The 22,613-nt window shown below is 38.6% G+C and overlaps 1 protein-coding gene across 1 annotated transcript; it reads right to left on the minus strand.

The window, feature by feature from the left end:
• Positions 1-859: 859 nt before the first annotated feature.
• prr14 (proline rich 14) lies at positions 860-22,105 on the minus strand. Its single transcript, XM_036147757.1, has 11 exons — positions 21,961-22,105; positions 19,638-19,666; positions 19,327-19,432; positions 16,013-16,175; positions 15,855-15,920; positions 12,988-13,028; positions 10,527-12,863; positions 9,067-9,208; positions 7,256-7,365; positions 5,128-5,196; positions 860-2,599 (listed from the first exon to the last, which is right to left on the minus strand). The coding sequence occupies exons 3-11, from the start codon at positions 19,422-19,424 to the stop codon at positions 2,308-2,310; spliced, it is 3,318 nt and encodes a 1,105-aa protein (XP_036003650.1). The 5' UTR covers positions 19,425-19,432; positions 19,638-19,666; positions 21,961-22,105; the 3' UTR covers positions 860-2,307.
• Between the last annotated feature and the right edge of the window lie 508 nt (positions 22,106-22,613).

The following is a 22,613-nucleotide window of genomic DNA, read 5'->3' on the forward strand; positions in this document are numbered from 1 at the left end:
CCCCCTGACGGCCAAAAAGAGCAGGTTATTGACACCCACAGGAACCTGGCCATCGCCAGCATCATCTGTGGGTGCTCCTGCATTGGATACAAAGCACTACAACATTCATTCGAGGTATTCCAGATGTTTTTCAGGTGTTGACCGGGTTTCCAGATTCAGACCGCTGTGGTTCTTTTCTACCTTTTTAAGCCAGTTTTTCATCTCGCTATGCAGAAACAATCCTTATAACGCCTGTTTGTGTAATTACTGACATAGTTGTTAGAACCCGCACGGCGTAAAGCCCGTTTATCTTAGTTGTCCCTGTTGTCCTGATGGAGAACAACACGTGAACATTAGCTTTACCCGTGTGCTTCTTTTGCTAAAATCAGCTCCTCTCATTCACAAACCAAAGCGGTGAATCAAATTTTCTTGGAAAGCTCAGTTTCTGCTCTTACTACCTCTGACTTTTTTTTTATTATTATCATTATCAGGGTATTCAGTCTCTTGTTGAAACAACTTTTGGTTACAAATCCCATTTCTCTCTCTTTCCCAGGCCCAGTACGGCGAAAAAAAACAAAAAGCTTCCAAGCAGGCGAGGAAGTACAGCATCATCTCCATCTTGACATTTATTGGGATTATAATCAGCGTTCTTGTGTTAACATACTTCATCTCATTTCTTCTCACGCTTGCAGACTGAAGGTCCCGAGCAGAAAAAAAAACTATCCTGTGAAAATTCACTTTTTATATTTTCCTCTGTTACGAGGTAACAGAACGAAGCTGTGATCAACGATTAGCATTAGAAGTTACAGGGAAATCCACTACGGTTCTACGTTATAGCTGCTATTTCCTCAGCATTTAAACAAACGACGGACACTTTTACGTGATTTATATACCCTGTTGCATTTATTTAACATACGGACAACTTCCTTTTTAATCATATAAAATCCAGCACTGCCTTCAAAATATGACACCACAGGATAAAACGTGACACATTTGAAAGTTTTTTTTCTTATTCCCAGCCCTTCTTTAAGATTTCCACTCGGTTTGATTAAGTGCCCATGAAAAACTTGTATAAATGAAGTATTAATGTCAATTTACAGACCAATGATTAAATTTGATACATTTAACCAGAGGAAATCTTAAAATAAAAAGGTGGGAAATAACTCTCAAAAGAAACACTTCTGTAAGGACCCATTCCTTAACACAGGTTTACTTTTAAAGTAAACGTACTTATTGTTACTGTATATACTAAGTCACAAATACTACAGAATGTAGATCTACAACAGATAGACATTCATCAGGACTTGGCTTACTGGTATAAAGGAAAAGAAAATGGCTTAGTGGTGATTATGGCAGTGCTTGAATCGACAGGCTGTTCGGGTGCCAACTTTATCTCAGCGTTATTGCATTGTTACTTTAATGGTACTTTTATTAAACATGTGTTGTACTTTTATACAAAGTATTTTATAATAAAGACACTTTTTTAAGCTTGGAGTTGGTTGATGTGTCCTGACAACGGCATAAAAAAAAAAAAAATAAAGCGGGTGTACAGTTAAGGCATTTACAACAACAACGACAAACAGCTGCAGTTATGATTCATTTATGTACATCGTGGGAGAAACTATTGAAATTAACAAAATAATAATAAAAAAATATTGGCTGTGGCCACGCCCACTTCCTCCAGGTTGTTTTTCTACTGAAAGAACAAAGAAAAATTCAAACCCAAATAATTAATTGATCAGTGTCCGCCCTGAGCTGCGTAAAAAAGCTTTTAAACATATTTACACACAAAAAAATTCCTCGTAGCAAATACAAATCTCCCGCTGGCACATTGAAAAGTTATATTTAGCCTTTAATAGAAAAAGAAACGAGAAGAAAAAGCTGCCGTTAAAACTCACAATGATGCCGCGAGGAGAAAAAAATACCCGCCGGTTCGGCTGCTTCGTTGCATAACGAGACAAAAAACAAAAATCGGACGTAATGCGAAGCAGGTTCTGACTCGCGCTTACAGGAGGTCTCTGCTTCAGACGCACCGAGATTAATGTGTAATACTAATGGACAAAATACCTATGAAGGTTGAGAGATTTCACCAATCAGAGGAGGTTTAATAGTGGAATAAATAAAAGCATTTCTTTAAGCAATCATCTGTACAGAAATGTGCATAAATACTTCTCCGGGTCAATAATTTTTTGTGCCATGTTGTCTGGCTCTTCAACTTTGTAGGCCACAGACGCTACAGAGTGATTAAGCCGCAGCTTTCCAGAACATGTAAACAGGAACGTGAAGAGCCGTCATGATCGCAGGAACAGCGTTATTTGGTTTTCCTTCTCAGCCGTCGCTCTGGTCGTGAATCAGCCACAAGCTCAACTCGTCCAGCTTGGAGCAGAGCAGGGAGTCCACGTCCTGGACGCTGAGCGCCGGCCCGTCCTTCGGGAAGCCGCCGCGTCTCGGCCTGGACGACGGCGCGCCCGCTTTCCCCACGCCGGCGAGGGGCTTCTTCGGCTTCCGGATCTCGCCCACCTCCAGGAACTCCAGGAAGCGCTTCACCCGCCTCGGGCCGAACCAGGACTCGGAGCCGTTCTTGCGGTTGAGCGGCACCTCGAATATGGTTTCCAGGCGGCTGAAAGACGGACGGGACGTTTGAGACGGCCGGTTTTAACGACACTTTCTACTTAATTATCAGCAAAAAGACAACAACAGTCAACTGGTTTAATAAACAACCACCATCTGGAATGATTTGTGAGGGTTTTTTTGTGAACCTGGGGCTAAATTTAAAATAACTTTAGAACTAGGGCTGAACAATTAATCGCATTTTCAATATAATCGCGATTTAAAAAAAAACGCAATTTCCAAATCGCAGAGGTCAGCAATTTTTGGCTATGTAACAATTAGTGAATTAGACACGTCCATTAGGTGTCAGTAAAATGTTTAAAGTGGGTTTGCCTCCACATGGAAGGGAAGACAGTTGCAGCAGTGAGATAATCTAATTTTATTACTTTTTTAGAGTTTATATAATCATACATATTATTAAGTACAGGTCATTCAGTTTAATACAGACTTGCTTGTTGGTTGCACTTTATGTTCAACAAGGATTGATGTCCAGATCAATTAAAAGCTGTTCTCTTGAATAATATTCTGATTAATAGAAACATTAAAAGTTCTTGTTTTAAATAGTCCTTGTTTACAAACATCTTTATTTAGAGGCCATTTTTGTTGCTTGTGGCTAATGCAGAGAAAAGTTAAAATTGCAATTTTGGTTGAAATATATTGTAGACAGAACGCAATCATTTCTGCTCTGAGTTTAGATGCTGCGGGTCTTTTAGCAACTAATCTGCACAGCGAGGAAACAAAATGATTTGTTGTTTGTATATGTTTAAAAAGACATGATTACTTTCCAAACTGGTTCAGCCCTATTTAGAACCTTAAAGATCTGATTATTTTAATTATGGCCTGATACATAAAACTGGGGATCTGACAGACGATAAACTACATTCAACGACTGAGTTTTAGCCCTTATCATAAAAAGAAGCTCAGGAGTCTAGTTCACTTCGTTCAAACTGAATTAAATTGTGGTCAAACGTCTTATGTAGCAAAAAGAAGCACTTCTAATTGATTTAATCAATCATTTTATCATGCATCAGTCAGCGTAGTGGCTTATTTCTATCTACTTAACTCTCTTAGTTCCTCTTTTATCACACAAACTGCCTTTTCATTTTGGCCTAAACCAGGGGTGTCAAACATACGGCCCGCGGGCCGGTTCCAGCCCGCCGAACAACTTAGTCCGGCCCGATGGCTAAATGCATTAACATTATTAAAAAAAAAAAACAATTTTTTTCCCCAGTGTCCTGTCTGGCAATGTGGCAATAAATTGTTGTCGTAATGCCAAAAAGAGCTCATCAGATTTAACTTTCACAAGTGGAGCAGTACTGCTTTTACCATAGTGCTCCGCTTGATTTATGAATGTGAATAGTCTTATTATGATTCATGATAAATATCTCAAATGATATGGACACTACAATGGGAAAGTAGGAGAGGAAAGGAAGAACAAGAAGAAAAAAAGAGAAGGTGAAAGAAAGAGGAGATAAAAGGAAGAGAATGATAAAACAATTATTGAAATAAACATGTACTTCGTTTAATTGAAAATATGCAGTTCCTATATTGTCCACAAGGGGCGCTGTGTTTTAATCAGCAGATGGTAGCACTGAGCTTCAGATGTGGAAAAATTTATTTTAATTAATTTCTTAATTTTTATCTGTTTGATGTATTTTGTCATGCAGGACAGTGTTTTTAAGTTCCAAAAAATGTGAATAAATGTTTTTCAACATTGTACAATCACTGTGATCAGTTCTTATGCATAATGCACAAGTAAATGTTTAACTGAGAAAAAGTATTGTTGAAATTGCACATACTTTTCTTAAAAACGCTGAGGTTATTCATAATATATTGTGTAAAACTGAAATGAATTTAATATAAAAATCAACAACAAGTCCACTTTAATTAGTTCTATTGAATCTTGCAATGAGTTTACATGTGTGGCCCTCTTGAGATCAGATTAAGCTGAATGCGGCCCCTAAACCAAAGTGAGTTTGACACCCCTGTGCTAAACGATTCAAAACCAGCTCTCATTCACACATTTCAATGTTTAATCTTTCATACACCGTTTTTTCCAATTGAGACAAGTCCCGATTTATCCCCCTCGTGTGATTTAAAGATTGTATTTTTTTCCCAGTTATGCTTCACTCTACAGCAAGTCAGAAAAGCAACGGTAAGCTGCAGATTTCATTAATTGGTTTCCAGTTTTCCTGCAGATTCTCACTCCCTGCCAGCATTAGACATTCACACAGGACAAAAACCTGCCTTGTACGTCTGCTTCTTGTTATTAAAAGAGTATCTAAACGCACAGGTCGGACTAAGAGTCATTAAAACAAACGGCTCTGGCTCGTTTTTGGCGCGTCGGTGCAGAAACGCGCCACGGCGCTATAGATAAAGCATTTTCTCAGGTCCAAAGTCAACATGGGAAGGTCCTTGAAGGTGCAATTTAAGCACTGCCACAAGATTAATATTTATTTATGGATGAAACCTGGCGGGGTTGTTCAACACGTACATAAAAAAAATAAAAAAATAAAAAAAACACAACCGTGATCTTACCTTTCTGGGGGTTTGCTGAAATTCTTATTGGTGTAAATTTCTTCCAAACTAAACTCCTTCTTTTTCACCCTGGAGGGGCAAAAGACAGAAAACGGGAAAGTTAAAGATTTGGCATGGGCTGCCGTTGTAGATGAAGACTTTATTTTAATAACGGACAAAATTATTACAGACAAGCTAAAATCTTCTTACAGTTTGTGTACAATGTAAAGAATTAATCTTTAAATATCACTTTTTTTTTTAAACATTCTCTTTCGTTTCATAAATAGGACCACGCCTATCCAATGTCTTTTACTCAGATCCAGAATAAATCTGCTTTTAATTCATTTATAAAAACTGCTCTTATTATTCTTTTAGTCAAGCTCAAACTAATTTCCAAACTGGATGATAATCTTTTAACACGGCAAATGTGCAAAAGTTTTGGATCTATAACTATTTACATATTCTTTTTATTATTATATTTATTATATTTTCTGACCCTTGAGTTCTTTGGACTTTACAAACTTGGGCCATGTGACGAAACGTTTTGACACCCACAGGTTTTTAAGACCAAAAGTGAAAGCTTGTTTCATTCAGCCTCTGTTTAACCAGACTGCTGTAGTATTCAGTTATTTTATTCTGCTAAATAGAGTTATAAACTACAAAATACAAAAAGCAAACTGTTCCTCAGTAATAATGGTTACTGATATAAAACGTAAAATCAAATTAAGACATTTAACAACATTACAGGCGACATAAGTGATGTTTACTGCAGAGCATTGGTTCTCAACACGTGGGGCGTGTCTGTATTCATAAATGTTGCTAAATACAACCGTCTGCTATTTGAACTGGAGCTGCAGTCAGATGTATAAGTAGCAAGGGATTCTGGGTAAGCAGAGCAACGGCTTCACTGCATTGCTGTAGCTTAGCCGTGAATGTCTGGACGAACAATATTAATAAACTCCTCAAAGAGTATAAAAATTAATGTAACTAGTCTGTATTTGATATTATTTTCGCCCCATTTTGAGCTCGTCTATTTTAGGTAGTTTATTGAAGATGTTCATGGCTAGCTAAAGGAGAACCTTGTTCCTTAATCCTTTGTTTTGACTGCACACTGCAAAAACGGAACATAAAATAGGTAAAATGTTCTTAAAATTAGTGTATTTGTCCTTGATTTGAGCAGGTAGATAAGATTATCTGCCAATGAAATTAGTATTTTTACCCCTAAAATAAGATAATTAGACATCCTGCCCTTGAAATAAGACGATGGAGATGAATTGTTCCTATTTTAAGTGCCAAAATCTTATTCCATTGGCAAATAATCTTATTTACCTGCTCAAATCAAGGACAAATACATTAATTTTAAGAACATTTTACTTATTTTAGGTTCCGTTTTTGCAGTGCAGGTACGTTGCAGACAAAAAAACTGAAAAAAACGGTCCATACTGTTGCTAATATTACGTACTTTATAAAATGCCACAACGTTGAAACATGCAAATTGTTAGAAACTGTTGTTTTAAAATGTATTTACTTGTTATAAAATGTAAAAGGCATGCCGGATAATCCTCACAGCAATAGTTTCGCAGCATTAATCGCTAAAAAGGTAGAACACTGCAAAAAGGGAACTTTAAGTAAGTAGAATTTTCTTTAAATTAGTATATTTTTCCTTGATTTGAGCAGCTATATTGGACTATTTGCCAATGGGATGAGTATTTTTACCCCTAAAATAAGATAATTAGACATCCTGTTCTTCAAATAAGATGACGGAGATGAACTGTTCTTATTTTAAGTGCAAAAATCTTATTCCAATGGCAAACAGCCTTATTTACCTGCTCAAATCAAGGACAAATACACTCATTTAAAGAAAATTTTACATACTTTCAGTTCCCCTTTTGCAGTGAACAGCCCTTTTCTCTGCAGCTTTAAAAGCTTGAATCAAGTAAGCTCTGAGGACGAAGAAACTAAAGTTCAATTGTTTTATTTTACATTTTGTTTGGATTTGTCATGTCCTGGACGCCTGGGAACCGCCACCAGTAACTTGCCTGATATTAAATCAAATGTGCAAAACTCCTACTATGGCTAAACGCATTTGTCGACTTTTATTTTTGGTAAAAATGTGGTCTGCTGGTGCTCTTGGGGGGCTTCCACCTACCTGATGGGTTTGGGCAGACCCATGGGTGTCAGGTTGGTCTGAGGCTTCGGTAAAGTCTTCCGTATCCTGATGGAGGACACCTTTTTTTGCTCTTCGTGTTTCTTGACAACCTTTGAAGGAAACGTCCCATTTGTAAGACCCTGAGAAGCTCACGCACCACCAACACGTCCTCCTTCCAGCTTTTATAATTACATTCAGACGTTTTACGTGGCCGCCGGGCCGACAGATTTCCTCAAGCTTGAAGCCAAATTTCTCATCCATCTGTAAATTGCTCTCAAAGGTTTACAAACTCCTGGTAAAATGTCAGGTTTTTGTGACAGAGATAAATCATAGCAAAGCCCTACGCTGCAAAAAGAGAAGGAAAAACAAGTAAAATTGCCTTGAAGTGAGTGTATTTGACCTTGATTTGAGCAGGTAAATAAGATTATTTGCCAATGGAATGAGTATTTTTACCCCTAAAATAAGATTATTAGATATACTGCACTTGAAATGAGATGATGGAAATTAGTTGTTCCAGTTCTAAGTGCAAAAATCTTATTCCATTGGCAAATAGTCTTATTTACCTGCTCAAATCAAGGAAAAATACTTTCATTTCAAGAGATTTTTTTCTTATTTTTAGTTCTGTTTTTTCAGTGTATATGTGACAATCATCCGAAACAATTCAACAGAATGACCCAGCTGCATTAGTATCATCCTTAAACTAATTAGCAAAAGCAATTTCTTCATCAATTTTAAAGACTTCACACCTAACATCAATTATTGTGCGTTTTATGACCCTGAAATAAAAGTTTAGCTGTCCGAGCAGGATCTTCCTGACATTTATGTCCTTTAGATCCTTTAGATCAAAATTATCAAATAATCTAACAAATAACCAAAACATCTTAATAAGAACAATATTCTATTCTTTGTCACCAGTTCTCTTATTTTCCACGTAAATACAAATAAGAGACAATCTTGTGGCCTTTTGCGGTGCCTCTGCGACTCCCTCTCACTTTTGCCAACAACTCCAAATCAAAAGATAAAATAATTTTCAATAAATTAGAATATTAAGTGCTAAGAGGCTTGCTTGTCAGATTAAAAGTATTTTTTGGAAGAAAAAAAAAAAAGCCTTTAAGCCATTATTAAACAGACTCTTCATTATGCCACCCATTCCTGCATGAACAGATGCAGCATTTTTATTGGTCTGATGCTATATTATAATCTAAATTGCTGCTTTTATTATCTGGAAGTCGGAAAAAAAAAAAAAAAAATCACAATTAACAGAAATAAAAGCTTTGAAACAGCATTAGTGTGTATTAATCTATATAACATGTTTGCCTAAGTGAATTGTGTTCCTAAAATAAATCAACTTTTACAGTAATATTCTAATTTATGGAATATGAGTATAAAAAAAATTAAAAACATGCTGAAATATGGCAGGACAGAAGGTTACTTTTCTCAGATGGAAATTAACAAGGGGATAAAAATAATGGATCGATCTGAATAAAAAAAAAACCTTCAGCGCTCTGGATGAAGGTCGAAGAAGAAGAGGGATGAAATATGAGATGAAGGGTCAGCACACTTCTTCACAAAAATTGTTTTTCAGATCAATTGTACCCGATGTGTGTCGCATTAAAAAGGAACAAGACGTTTATAAAGATATTTGTTTTTCATCACAAAAACCTGACATTTTAAGAGGATGCGTCCACCTTTAGAGCCTCAACGCTAACTGCAAATAATTTCAATGTGACGGAAAACAATAACGACGCCTTTAAGGCGCGTGCCAAATATCATATTGTACTATTTTAGAGTCGGTTAAAGGCCGTACATACTCTGATTTCCGAATCAGACAGAGCTTTTTCCTCTCTCAACCCGGCCTCTTCGTAATCCTGACTGGAGGAGCTGGTCTCCTCGCCATCATCCTCCTCTTCGCTCTGCTGCCGCCTCTCCGCCTCGTACGGCGCCGGATTCTCGCTTTAAAAAAAACAAAACAAACAGGAATGAGTTGATATCAGAGACGCATCACAGGTACACTGCCAAAACAGAACTAAAAATAAGTAAAATGTTCCTAAAGTTAGTGTATTTGTCCTTGATTTGAGCAGGTAAATAGGATTATTTGCCAATGGAATAAGTATTTTGACCCCTAATATAAGATAATTAGACATCCTGCACTTGAAATAAGATGATAGAGATGAGTTGTTTCTATTTTAAGGTCAAAAATCTTGTTCCATTGGCAAACCATCTTATTTAGCTCCTCAAATCAAGGATAAATACACATATTTTAAGAACATTTTACTTATTTTAAGTTCCGTTTTTGCAGTGTAAAACACGCTGCTGCACTGCAAAAAGGGAACTAAAAGTAAGTAAAATTTTCTTGAAATCAGTGTATTTTTTTCTTGATTTGAGGAGCTAAATAAGATGGTTTGCCAAAGGAATACAATTTTTAGCACTTAAAATAATAACAATTCATCTCCATCATCTTATTTCAAGTGCAGGATATCCAATAATCTTATTTTAGGGGTAAAAATACTCTGCATAAAATAGTCTGCAATTTTTGGCTATGTAACAATTAGTGAATTAGACACGTCCATTAGGTGTTGGTAAAATGTTTAAAGTGGGTTTGCCTCCACATGGAAGGGAAGACAGTTGCAGCACTGAGATAATCTAACTTTAATACTTGTTTTAGAGTTTATATAATCATACATAGCATTAAGTACAGGTCAATCAGTTTAATACATAGACTTACTTGTTGGTTGCACTTTATGTTCAACAAGGATTGATGTCCAATTAAATTAAAAGCTGTTCTCTTGAATAATATTCTGATTAATAGAAACATTAAAAGTTCTTGTTTAAAATAGTCCTTGTTTACAAACATCTCTATTTAGAGGCCATTTTTGTTGCTTGTGGTTAATGCAGAGAAAAGTCAAAATTGCAATTTTGGTTGAAATATATTGTAGGCAGAACGCAATCATTTCTGCTCTGAGTTTAGATGCTGTTGGTCTTTTAGCAACTAATCCACATGGCGAGGAAACAAGTTGATTTATTGTTTGTATATGTTTAAAAAGACATGATAAATTAAACTGGGGAAAGAAAAAAAAAAAAAAAAAAAAAAAAAAAAAAAAAAAAAAAAAATCGCAATTAGATTATTTTCCAAAATCGTTCAGCCCTATTCAATTGGCAAATAGTCTTATTTAGCTCCTCAAATCAAGGAAAAAATACACCAATTTCAAGAAGTTCTCACTTATTTTAGTTCCCTTTTTGCAGTGTGGCGGCACACAGAGCGCTCCGTTACCTGCTGCCGGCCTCCAGAGACGCGGCGGAGTCGGATCCTGCGGCGAAACCCGGGGAAAGCCACGCGTTGGAGCACGAGGAGGACGGGGGCGGGGAGGGAACGCGACCGGCAGCGGCGGCCGGACCCCTGCAGACGTACTTCCTGGAGAGGAAAGCCAGCGGGCTCGAGAGGAAGCAGGAGGCGAGCGCGGTGAGGGCGCTGCAGGGGGAATGCGCGTTAGCAGGCGACAGGTGGGGGGGGATGGAGTCGTAGGAGCCGGACCTCCGGGACGGGTACACCTCCTTCCGTAGGCAGAGGGGGGCGATCTCCCGCTCCACCTCCACGCTGCAGACCGTGTGGCGACGCGCCCGCCGCAGGGACCTCTGGGCGTGGGAGCTCAGGTGGTGATGATGATGATGATGATGATGATGCGTCCGGTGATGAGGGAAGTGCCGAGGGGAGATCCAGGGCGAGTCGTCGGGATGCAGGATGAGAATGTCCGGGCACGAGTAGCTGCGCAGGAGTCGCCTGGACAGGTCGCCGTCGGAGGAGCGCGCCGCGGCCAGATCCGCGTCCTCCATGGTGGCGGCTCTGGAGGATCCCTCGTCGGTTTCCCGCGTCCGGCGCGCGACGATGCATCTCCGCCGCTGGCTGCCGGCTCTCCGCTGCCTGGTGCCGACGTGCCGTACGCTCGGCCTGGAGCCGCAGCCGCCGGTTACCGGGTCCTCGCCCGGCGTGGAGGACGCGCTCGTCCGTCTCTTTCCGTCTTCGCCCGACTGTCCAGAATAGAGCAGAGGAAGCTGGGGATCACGCCCACAGATTTGCTCTTTGCTCCGTTTTGACCGGCTCTCTTTGGTTTTCTCCAGGGCCGAGAACTTGGCCGCACTCCTCAGGCTGTTGTTGAGCCTCTTGGCCGGTTGGCTCGCTCCTCGCCGGTCGCTCGGAGCGCAGCCGATATCTGCGCTCGCGGGCTCCAGGCCGCCGCCGTTGGATGAGGTAGACGCCAAGAGTCGCGCCGCTGCGCCGTCTAAACTCGTCTGATTGGGCGATTTGCGTTTTAATTGCTTCCTACTTGGATTCTCCTTCATATCGTGACGGACGAGGACTACGGATAACTGCTTTTCTACATGACGCTCAGCGGCAGGAGCTGCAGCTTCGACATCCATAACATCAGCGCTGCTGCCCGTGTCAAATTTACTCGGAGCGGCTCCTGTTTGCGGTTTGCATGATTTCCAGTCGTGTGCTTCGCCGCTTCTTTTGTCCGACAGGCAAACCGTCCGGTTGTCCCGTTCGGGTTTTCCTTTTGTGCTCGCTCTCGTCGACACGAGCCGTCTTTTGCCGTCGGGTTTCGCCGTCGCCGTTCCCTCCTCTTCTTCTTCTTTGACTCCCCTCTTTCTGTACGTCCTCGGCCCCTTTGTTTCGCCGCTTTCCGAAGTCTTTTTCCTCTTCACGCCGTCTTGGGACGCGCAGTTATACTTCGGCCCCCTCTTTGCTTGCGCGAGCTTCGGCACCGGACACGTCTCGGGGATTTCTTGGCACTCCATCTGCTCTGTGTCCAAAGGAGGCGTCGGCGGGCGTTTGTTCGCGCCGATGCTCGGGCGGACGAAGCTGCAACTTCCTACCAGAGCTGCCTCGTCTCCGTCGAGCTGAAGCTTGATCAGTCGATTTCTGTCTTCGGACTCGACGTCCACCGGTTTGTGTTCGTGGAGCAAGTTAATGCCGATCGGAATGCCTTCCTGGTCCCTCACAGCAGTGTAAACTTGTAGATCCGACTCACTTGAGGCACTTATTTTGGCTTGAGGCGGCACAGATGAGCCGGCAGACTCGCTAACCTGTCCAGGAGCGACGCAGGCAGAGTGATTGAGCACCAAAGGCACTGCATCCGGGAAGCTTTCATCGCGCTCAGTCCTGCACATCGAGTCGTCAAACAGCAGCCTCTTGGAATATTTGGGAGCGACGCTTTCTGCGGCGTCGACGAGGCGCCGCCGGCTGGTTTGAATTTGCGCTTCTAAACGATACTTATCGCTTCGCTCCGAGTCGTCGGCCTCGGCCGCGCCGTCGGCGTCGAGCTCCTCGTCGGCGAGCGGCGGGGGGCTGCTGGCTCTGAAGAGCTTAACGGGAGTCATGACTATCTCGGTGAAGCTGGCCATCTTGGATTTGAGCGACTGAAAGAAGGGGGCGATCAGCCAGCCCTTGGAGACGGACGCGTCCGCGCTCAGGTCGCCGCCGGGTAAGTCCCGACACGCGTCCACGTCGGGTTTCGCCGCGTCGGGACTTTGCGCCGTCTGTTCTAAAAACGGCTCGACGACGCTTTGCAAAGGAGGGACGTCGGTCTCGTTCTCGGGGATTTGTGAGATCCTGTAAAATGAATGAAGGCAAAAAAAAATAAATCACACTTTATGAAAAGTAATATGGCAAAAATAAATTAAAAAAAAATCTAATTGCATGGCAAGACAATGAAATACTTATCCTTCACACTTACTCGTTTTGGTGCTTTGCTGGAAAAGTGACAGAAAATCCAACCTGCAAAATAAATAAAGCCTTTTTTTAAGCAGTTTATTTGGTTAAATGCAAGAAAAACTAATCTATCCACACAGCAACAGGTAAGTTTAAATACTTATTACTAATATTTTTAGGATCTAAATATTCATTTCTATCACACAAATGAAGTTCGAATCTGTTGAGGATTTGATTACCTTTATCCACATCCAGGCTCAAATAAACACATAAACCCTCAGAGATATTTTAATTAAAAGCCTAAACCCAAACACACATTAAAACTCGTTTTCAGAGGGATTAACATGGCTGATAACTTTCTTCTAGACTAGTTTATCATGAGATTCAGGGTTGTTTGCTCCTGGGTCGTCCCTCATAATCCTAATCATTGCTCTGAGGGCGACTTTACGATGATTCAGAATATAATAATGAATAAAGTGGATGAATAAAGACAACATTAAGCTTAACAGAAGGGAAGCCATATGTTTTTCTCTTTGCAAAATGTGTAGCTTCTCTGCTATTTGCTAAATTGTATTTTTTTAAAAGGAATCTGTCTATATATATTTGAGCCAATATGTACAACCTTCCCCTTGGCTTTTAACCCATTTAGTTACATTTCAATCTGTAATTTAAATGTTGTTTAATCTTATTTTATGTGTTGACTCTGCACAAAATAGTCAAACTTGGTGAAGTGAAATGAGAAATTTTTTTTTAATGAAAAATAAAAAACAATTACCTTCAAAAGTCACATTGTGAAATGAAGTCCACCTGTGTGTAATCTGAGTGTCACATGATCTAGTCAGTATAACCACAACTTTTCTGCAGCACCACTGAGCAATAGGTGAGCTGCTGCTGCTGCTTTAGGGGGAGTGAATGGTCATACATGCTGGTTTGTTTTTTTGTTATTTTGTCCTGTTCGTTGTTTGCTTCACAATAAATAAAATCCAATGTTGTAGACCTGTTCTGTAAATGAAAAAAATGAGAAACTCTCAAATAATCCATTAATTGTGAGGCAAAAAAACACATTGATCCCAGGGGGTTGAATACTTTTCCAAAGCACTGTTGAACTTTAACTGTGTGTGGATTAGAAACCAATTGAAAGGATGGAAAATGGATGAAATCGTTCAGTTTTAGATTAGATTATTGCAACGGTTTCTTTACTGGTCGGTGTAAAAAAATTAAAAATAAAATGAAAATTAGGCAGCAGCAGCAGCTGATTCAACCAGCACCAGGAAAATGGATCACATCACAACACTTCTATCTTCGTTTGCAAAAGCATAGATTTTCAAACTTTGTTTTTTTTTTTTTGGTCAGTAAGGTGCCGACTGGTCTTGGGATGAAATACTTTTCCCAGTTGCTTGTCAAGTATGAGCAACGTAGACCAGAATTAAACAAAAGGAGGGCAGCCTTTATTTTCTATGCTCCATTTCTGTGACAAACTCCCTGAAACCTGAGATGTGCTGAAACGGTCGGCTCCTTTAGGGACTGAAAACATTATTGTTTACACACTACAAAGAAGGTAACCAAAAGTCAGGTTTTCTTGGAATGAGCGCATTTGTCCTTGATTTGAGCTGGCAAGTTTAAATTATCTGATTTTTGCATTTAAAATCAGAGGTGGGTAGTAATACCGTATTTTTCGGACTATAAATTGCACCTTTTTTTTCCAGTTTGCCCAATCCTGCAACTTATATTTAACAAGAACCAAGTAGTAAACATTACCGTCTAATAGCTGCAAGAGGGCGTGCTAGGCTTGTGAAAACTATATGCTGCTCTCGTACCACTTAAAAATTAATTAAACATTACCTTATAAACAACAAAGACATGTTTGTATGTTGTATAAATGCGCCAACAAGGAGTTTCCGAGTAGGAGCTGCTGGCTTGTTATGCTAATTTACCCAATTCATCCTCCCAGGTATGTTCCATGTTATTCAGCCGCTTGTGGATGCAGCTGTGTGATTTAATAAATTGCCTTACCAGATTGAATGTCAGTTTTTAGTCTTGGATTGTGTGTAATAAACTTCTAAATACAGGGTTCTTGGAAGCGCATTTCAGCTACGCTGAAAGTTGTCAAAGCTACGCTGAAATTAGAAAAAAAATACCCGACAAGTTGAGCATTGTTCGTTTATTTAAAATGCCTCGACGTTTAAGAGCAACATTAAAGTTTGGGTAAAAACCTCCTGGTGGAAATAAGCTAACATGCTAGCTGTTATTAGCTCCACGCAGACTACGTCTACGCTGCAGCATCCTTCGAGCTGCATGACACAACCCCCCTCATCCAGAACAAAACAGACAATTTATGTCTATTTTGTTGTTTTTTTAAAAGCTTACAGTTTTTAAATATTTTAACGCTATTTGATTTGGTCTAAGGGGCTTTGAATTGTCTTTCTTACTAGTGAGAAAATGTACAATAAGTAAAAAAAGAAAAACTTTGCACCAAATTCTTGTTTTCAAAAATCAATGAAGTTCTTAGCCGTATAATCATCTGTTCCTGGAAAATAAACTTTCAAATTAATCTTTAAAAGCTCAGAATTATTATATTATATCATATTTTAGAAAACTACAGTCATTTTCTTCGCAGGGAAAATTTAGACCAATCAAAACGCAGTTTATTCTCTAAGTTAGTAGGTCAGACGAGACACTCGGTTGCTTGTTTGTGTCGGACGCAGCAGACCGTGAAGGAGGATTAAATCACTCAATTAACCTTCACGCCTCTTAATCTGCTCTCCACCACAACACAGCTTTCATGGCGACAGATTAGAGCGAGCGTGTTACAACTGAGCAGTTTGCTTCCAAATCAGCCGCTCGCTCTTAGGATCCAGTTAGTATTACATAAGTCGTGGCGGGACATCTGACCTTGTTGGGTTTCTCGTGTACGCTCGTTCTTCCAACTCTGTGCAGCTTTGACTGTGACGCTTGCACCTAAGAACAACAGAGCTACAGTTAAGGCTTTTTTCCTTTTAATTATGATTATTTTTTTTTTTACAGACTGTAAAGGTAACTAACTAATGTACCATATTTGCACTCTCCCTTTGCCTCTTTGCCGGGGACGGATTCGGTGCAGAATGTTTCTGGACGTCTTGGATGTGCGTGTAGTCCAGCTTTTTCGGGGTTCTGGCTCGGATCTCTTGAATGCGACCGCTCCTCCTGTGTCCACATCGTCCATCGTTTGCACACCTGTGGAGAAAATTAGCACAATTTTCTTTATTGCAAAAGCAGAGAGGGAGAAAAAACCAACTATAGAACAGTAAACTTTATTTATATAGCACCTTTCACAGGATAAAACTAAAGAACGGGATAGGTCTGTGGTGAACAATGCATCTTCAGTGCAATGAAAAAAAGTATTTTTCCCCTTAGAGATTTCTTCTGATTGCTTTTGTGACCCTTGCATGTATCATTTGTATCAAACTAATTTTAATATAGAAAAAAAAGATAACCTGGGTAAATACAGTTTTCATACAATGATTTAATTTATTAAAAAAGGGACTAGGGGAATGAAATGGCACCATTATTAAATCACAAATTAGGGCTGAACGATTTGGAAAATAATCTAATTGCGATTTTTTTTCTTAAAATTACGATTTAATGTGATTTTTTTTTTCCCAGTTTAATTTATCATGTCTTTTTAAACATATACAAACAACAAATCATTTTGTTTCCTCGCTGTGCAGATTAGTTATTAAAAAACCCGCAGCGTCTAAACTCAGAGCAGAAATTATTGCGTTCTGCCTACAATATATTTCAACCAAAATTGCAATTTTGACTTTTCTCTGCGTTAACCACAAGCAACAAAAATGGCGTCTAAATAAAGACATTTGTAAACAAGGACTATTCAAAACAAGAAATTTAAATGTTTCTATTAATCAGAATATTATTCAAGAGAACAGCTTTTAATTGATTTGGACATCAATCCTTGTTGAACATAAAGTCCAACCAACAAGCAAGTCTATGTATTAAACTGATTGACCTGTACTTAATGCTATGTATAATGATATAAACTCTAAAACAAGTAATAAAATTAGATTATCTCACTGCTGCAACTGTCTTCCCTTCCATGTGGAGGCAAACCCACTTTAAACATTTTACCGACACCTAATGGACGTGTCTAATTCCCTAATTGTTACATAGCCAAAAATTGCAGACCTCTGCGATTTGGAAATTGCGTTTTTTTAAAATCGCGATTATATTGAAAATGCGATTAGTTGTTCAGCCCTATCACAAATCATTTGTAATATCCACACCAAAGGAGCGATTAACGCAGGCCTGCAAAATTAATACATCACTTAAATAGAACCTACTTGACAACATGAAGTAGTCTAAGAGATCTTGGAGGCACCAAGATGAACGGTTTAAAGGACAGTTGATAAACTCACAGACAACCATCGGTCAGCAACGAGTCGAGGCTGGTTCACACGGTAGGGCTGAATGATTTTGGAAAATAATCTAATTGCGATTTTTTATCTTAATATTGCGATTTAATGCGATTTTTCCCCCCAGTTTAATTTATCATGTCTTTTTAAACATATGCAAAACAACAAAACAATGTGTTTCCTCTCCGTGCGGATTAGTTAATAAAAGACCAACAGCATCTAAACTTGGAGCAGAAATGATTGCGTTCTGCGTTTGGTTGAAAATATATTTCAACCAAAATTGCAATTTTGACTTTTTTCTGCATTAACCACAAGCAACAATTGTTGTCTGTTCAAATGGACTCTAGATAAAGATGTTTGTAAACAAGGACTATTTAAAACAAGAACTTTTAATGGTTTCTATTAAATCAGAATATTATTCAAGAGAACAGCTTTTAGTTGATTTGGACATCAATCCTTGTTGAACATAAAGTCCAACCAACAAGTAAGTCTATGTATTAAACTGATTGACCTGTACTTAATAATATGTATGATTATATAAACTCTAAAACAAGTAATAAAATTAGATTATCTCACTGCTGCAACTGTCTTCCCTTCCATGTGGAGGCAAACCCACTTTAAACATTTTACCAACACCTAATGGACGTGTCTAATTCACTAATTGTTACATAGCCAAAAATTGCAGACTCTGCAATTTGGAAATTGCGTTGTTGTCAGTTTAATTTATCATGTCTTTTTAAACATATACAAACAACAAATCAATTTGTTTCATCGCTGTGCAGACTAGGTGCTAAAAGAGCCGCTGCATCTCAACTCGGAGCAGAAATTATCGCGTTCTGCCTACGATTTCAACCAAAATTGCGATTCGATTTTGACTTTTCTCTGAATTAACCACAAGCAACAAAAATGGCATCTAAATAAAGATGTTTGTAAACAAGGACTATTTTAAAACAAGAACCTTTAATGTTTTTTTTAATCTGAATATTATTCAAGAGAACAGCTTTTAATTGAGTTGGACATCAATCCTTGTTGAACATAAACTGCAACCAACAAACATTATTAGTATTAAACAGTTTGACCGCTCCTTAATGCTCTGGTGAGATTCCTGAAAGTTTCTGGTAAAACAGTATAATTATATAAACTCTAAAACAAATAATAAAATTAGATTATCTCACTGCTGCAACTCTCTTCCCTGCCACGTGGAGCAAACCCACTTTAAACATTTTACCGACATCTAAAGGACATTTCTGGTCCATTAATTGTTACATAGCCAAAAATTGCAGATTTCTGCAATCTGGACATTGCGTTTTTTTAAATTGCGATTATATTGCAAATGCAATTAATTGTGCAGCCCTACACCACACACGGCAGGTTATCGGGGCAACGCAATCCAACATGGTGAATATCCCGACCTTCCACCGAGCGGACCCGATTGCTCTTAGCACACCACACACAGGAGGAATATTCTCTCAAGATTGATTGTTTAGTAAATAAAATCATCACCATAGAACATAATTTTGCATTTACACAGGCTATCTTTGTCTGACATTAAAATGTGTTTGATGCTGAACATTTCAAAACAGGTCTCAGCTGAAGAAAATGAAAATACATTCTTGGGAATACATATAAAATATCCAAATTATCTAAATCTACACACAGCCAGCTGTAAAAGAAATGTAAAGAGTTGTTAAACTATTAAAAAAATAGAGCAAAAAGCATCAATATCTACCTGGTAGTGAAACCTGTTTCTTCACGTCGTTTAACTTTTTGTTTTCCCCCCCAAAGTTAAGCAAATTAATAAAAGTTCCTCTGTTCGCAATTAAATCTCTGCTTTATCAGCTTTTAAAAGATCAAAATAATCTAAATTACTGCAACATCAAAATATCCAACAAGCCCAGCAGCGTGACATAAATGAGAAACACAGCAAAAGAAGCCAAAAGGTGCAGCAGCGACTATACCTGGGGGTGATGGAGGAAAGGGGGAGGAGAGGTGACGGAGGTTCACTGGGGGGAGGTGCACTACAGACGGGAATTGGGGGAATAGCATCTTCATCCATTGGAAAAACTATTTGGGAAAGCGAGTCAGAGGGAAAAGTCAACATCCCATTTGCGTCTGTCTCCTTTTCCTGCCCGCCTCTGTAAATCACGTGATACGAAACAAAAAAAACAAAAACAAAAACAAAAAGACGTGCAAGGTGTCACATTTTGAACATAAAATAAGTAAATAATAATACTCCAAAAAGAGGTGAAATTGATGAGGTGTTCCTTACTTTTCTTTAGGCGGGGACTGGAGTTTATTCTGAAATCAAAAGAACAGATTACAGTTTATATGACGTAAGAAAAAAAACTTTATACAACTTTTGTTTTGTGACAAAATACCAAGGAAGTGATGAGGAACAATTATTTATCTGTATAGCTCCTTCCACAGCCGCACTATTGATGACCAAATAATCAATCAATATTTAAAAAAAACACACAAAAGGCCACAGAAACGCTCAGACACCCCGACGTTTGAACTTTGTCCATCAAGCTGTGGGAAAATGTCGGACCTAGAAAAGCTCAATAACAGATAAATAAGGAGAGGCCAGGTCGGTAAGAGGTTTAAAAACTAATCCAAGTTTAAAATCTGTTCTAAATGCGACCCAAACCAGTCTTTTTATACACCCCAAAAAAAAAAACACAAAAAAAAAAACACTTCCATATATGCTTTAAAAGCAGATTAGGGTTCATTCATTCATTACTTGATTAACACTGCAAGCCTTTTAAAAGAAAGAGTGACACGAATCCTGTTCTTATTAATGAGAACAGACTCTTTTTTTTTTTTACACTGTTTTCTTCCAAACAAGCCTGAAAGAATTTCTTTTGATGATGAAAATGTTAAAAAAAAAGAAAAAAAAGAAGTCTAAGTTTTGGATCTAAAGTTATTTAGACGTCCCTTGGCAAAAATTCTGAATATATTATATTTTTAATTAAATATTACATGATTAGTTTATTGCTAAAATGTAAAGACGATCTAAATATATATTTTTAGTGATATTAGATTTTTTAATTATAACCATTTTTGGCCCACCGGTCCTTCTAAATTGACTGTTTTTTGCCCATGTGACGGACACATTTTATTTCATATGCATGGCAGCCATATTGGATTTTCCAGACTTTTCACACCTCCAAGAAGGGCCGGACGATAATTCAACAACGATACATATCGATTGATAGACGTATATCGATGAAAGAAAGAAAAAAAAGGGGCCAATAAAAAGTTCAATAGAATAAAAGTTTTCCTTCCTTTTGCGTTCTAGCCTATCATGTAGGTTATTACAGCGATTACATCCTCCCAACCAATCACAGCGCAGACCCAGGAGCTCCACCCTCCTTCAAAGAGTTCAGAGAGCACCTGTTCTTTTTTCCTTTCTTTTTTTTTTAATTGTAGTTTGGGTAAAAAGTTGGTAGAATAAAGGGTTGAGTTTGAATCCATTGTTTGTTCTTTATCTAAAATGGCCAGGGCTGCACTTAATATATACTTTTAATTTGTTGATAACTATCGATATCGATCGATATGATTTCTATTTTATCTATATGCTTTTTTTCTTGCTATATATATCGTTCACCCCTACTTCCAAGCACATTCTTGCTGTATTTCAGGCAGGCAGATTGGCAGCATTGATAAAAACCCTTCAATCTACTGTAGTTTAGCTCTGAATGGCAGCAAATAGAAGATCAACCACCTCTAAACTTTAAAATCTCATTCCGTCAGTGCATGTAAACCACATAAAATCTTTATCCTCTCTCTAAAAAAAAAAAAAAAAAAAAGAAAAAATTGGAAAGAAGTTTTAAAACTTTAAGAAAATATCTTTACCCATGTTCTTTAGCAGATTTGTTTAGTTTTAGGCATTAATGTGAAAACAATTAATTACTGTTTTTCAGGGTGTGGTGAGGACTAAAAGCTTTCCACACATTAATTTGAAAAAGTTCTAACATATTTATATATTTTCAGCACAAGCTTTGTGCAACTCAGAAAAAAAAAACAATAACAATAAGTGCAAAAGCTAAATAATAACCTCGCTCAATCTCTGCATTTTAAGTCTTTTTAAGTGATTGATGACCTACGCTACTCCGGGTCAGGGGAGGGGGAAAAAAAGTTATTAGACACCTTACAACCGCACAGCTATTGTAAACACATAAATAAAACTTAAATAAGATTACGTTAATTGTATAAACAATTCGGTACCGCAACATTTCATTGAGGGTTTTTGTGTTAACCGAAGCGGCGGTCTGATCAAAATCGAGCGTAGTCTATTTGCTGGAAGGAGTGATCTCAATTTTCAAACTTTTACCAGTAAGCACAAAAAAATAACCTTAGCCTGGCACGGATGAACAATTCATAAAGTTTAAATGATTTTAATTTGACAAAGGCAGAGTTTTACTGTAACTCCATCAGCACGCCTATGTGTAGCAGTTGTCGCGCCAGGTAATAGTCGGAGCCTGTCATTTCTCAAAGCTTTCTGTGACGTCTGTACAATAAGCGGGAATTCTACCGCATTGTTGTTTTCGCGGTTACAATATAGGCAGGTGAATATCGTCAGGTGAACTCACCTAAAGCCTTCAGCTGGACCGTGGGTTTGTATTCCCAACCCGCCGTAAACAAGACATGCCGGACGGACGGATGGACGGCGCCCTGTAGCGACTCGCCGATGTATCCGTTTTCTTACAAATCCAACTACCAGACAAGACGAAGCGACCAATCAGAGCTCAGAGTTCCGTTCCATCCGACCCGCCTTATTGAAATCTGACCAATCAGAACGCGAATTTTGGGGTCGCTGGTTGAGGGCAGCCAATGAGGAGCGTGACGGGAAAAGCAAGAAAGATGCTCTTTCCTCAACGTCCCCGAGTGAACCGATGTTTTTGACATTCTAAAATACTTCAAACGAACACATTTTGATGAAATGTAAGTTTAAAAAAACCCGCATTTACTCACAAATTAATCTTTCAAAAATAACTTCAACTTCAACTATTTTCCCTTACTGTAGCTGTATTTTTATATTTTAAAATATAAATTTACAGAAAGTCGTCAAATGTTGAAACCAGCATCACACAGGACCAACATAAATGTGTGTCTTCTAACATCTATTCCAATTCATCAATTTTGGCCAACGTTGCTTGAGAAACAAGCAATAACTTACTCATTTTACTTTAAAGATAACGTCTAAGGGTGACTGCAACAACAACAAAAAAATGCACACAATAAA

The sequence above is a fragment of the Fundulus heteroclitus genome, chromosome 16 (genome assembly GCF_011125445.2).
Source record: "Fundulus heteroclitus isolate FHET01 chromosome 16, MU-UCD_Fhet_4.1, whole genome shotgun sequence".
Lineage (NCBI taxonomy): Eukaryota > Metazoa > Chordata > Actinopteri > Cyprinodontiformes > Fundulidae > Fundulus > Fundulus heteroclitus.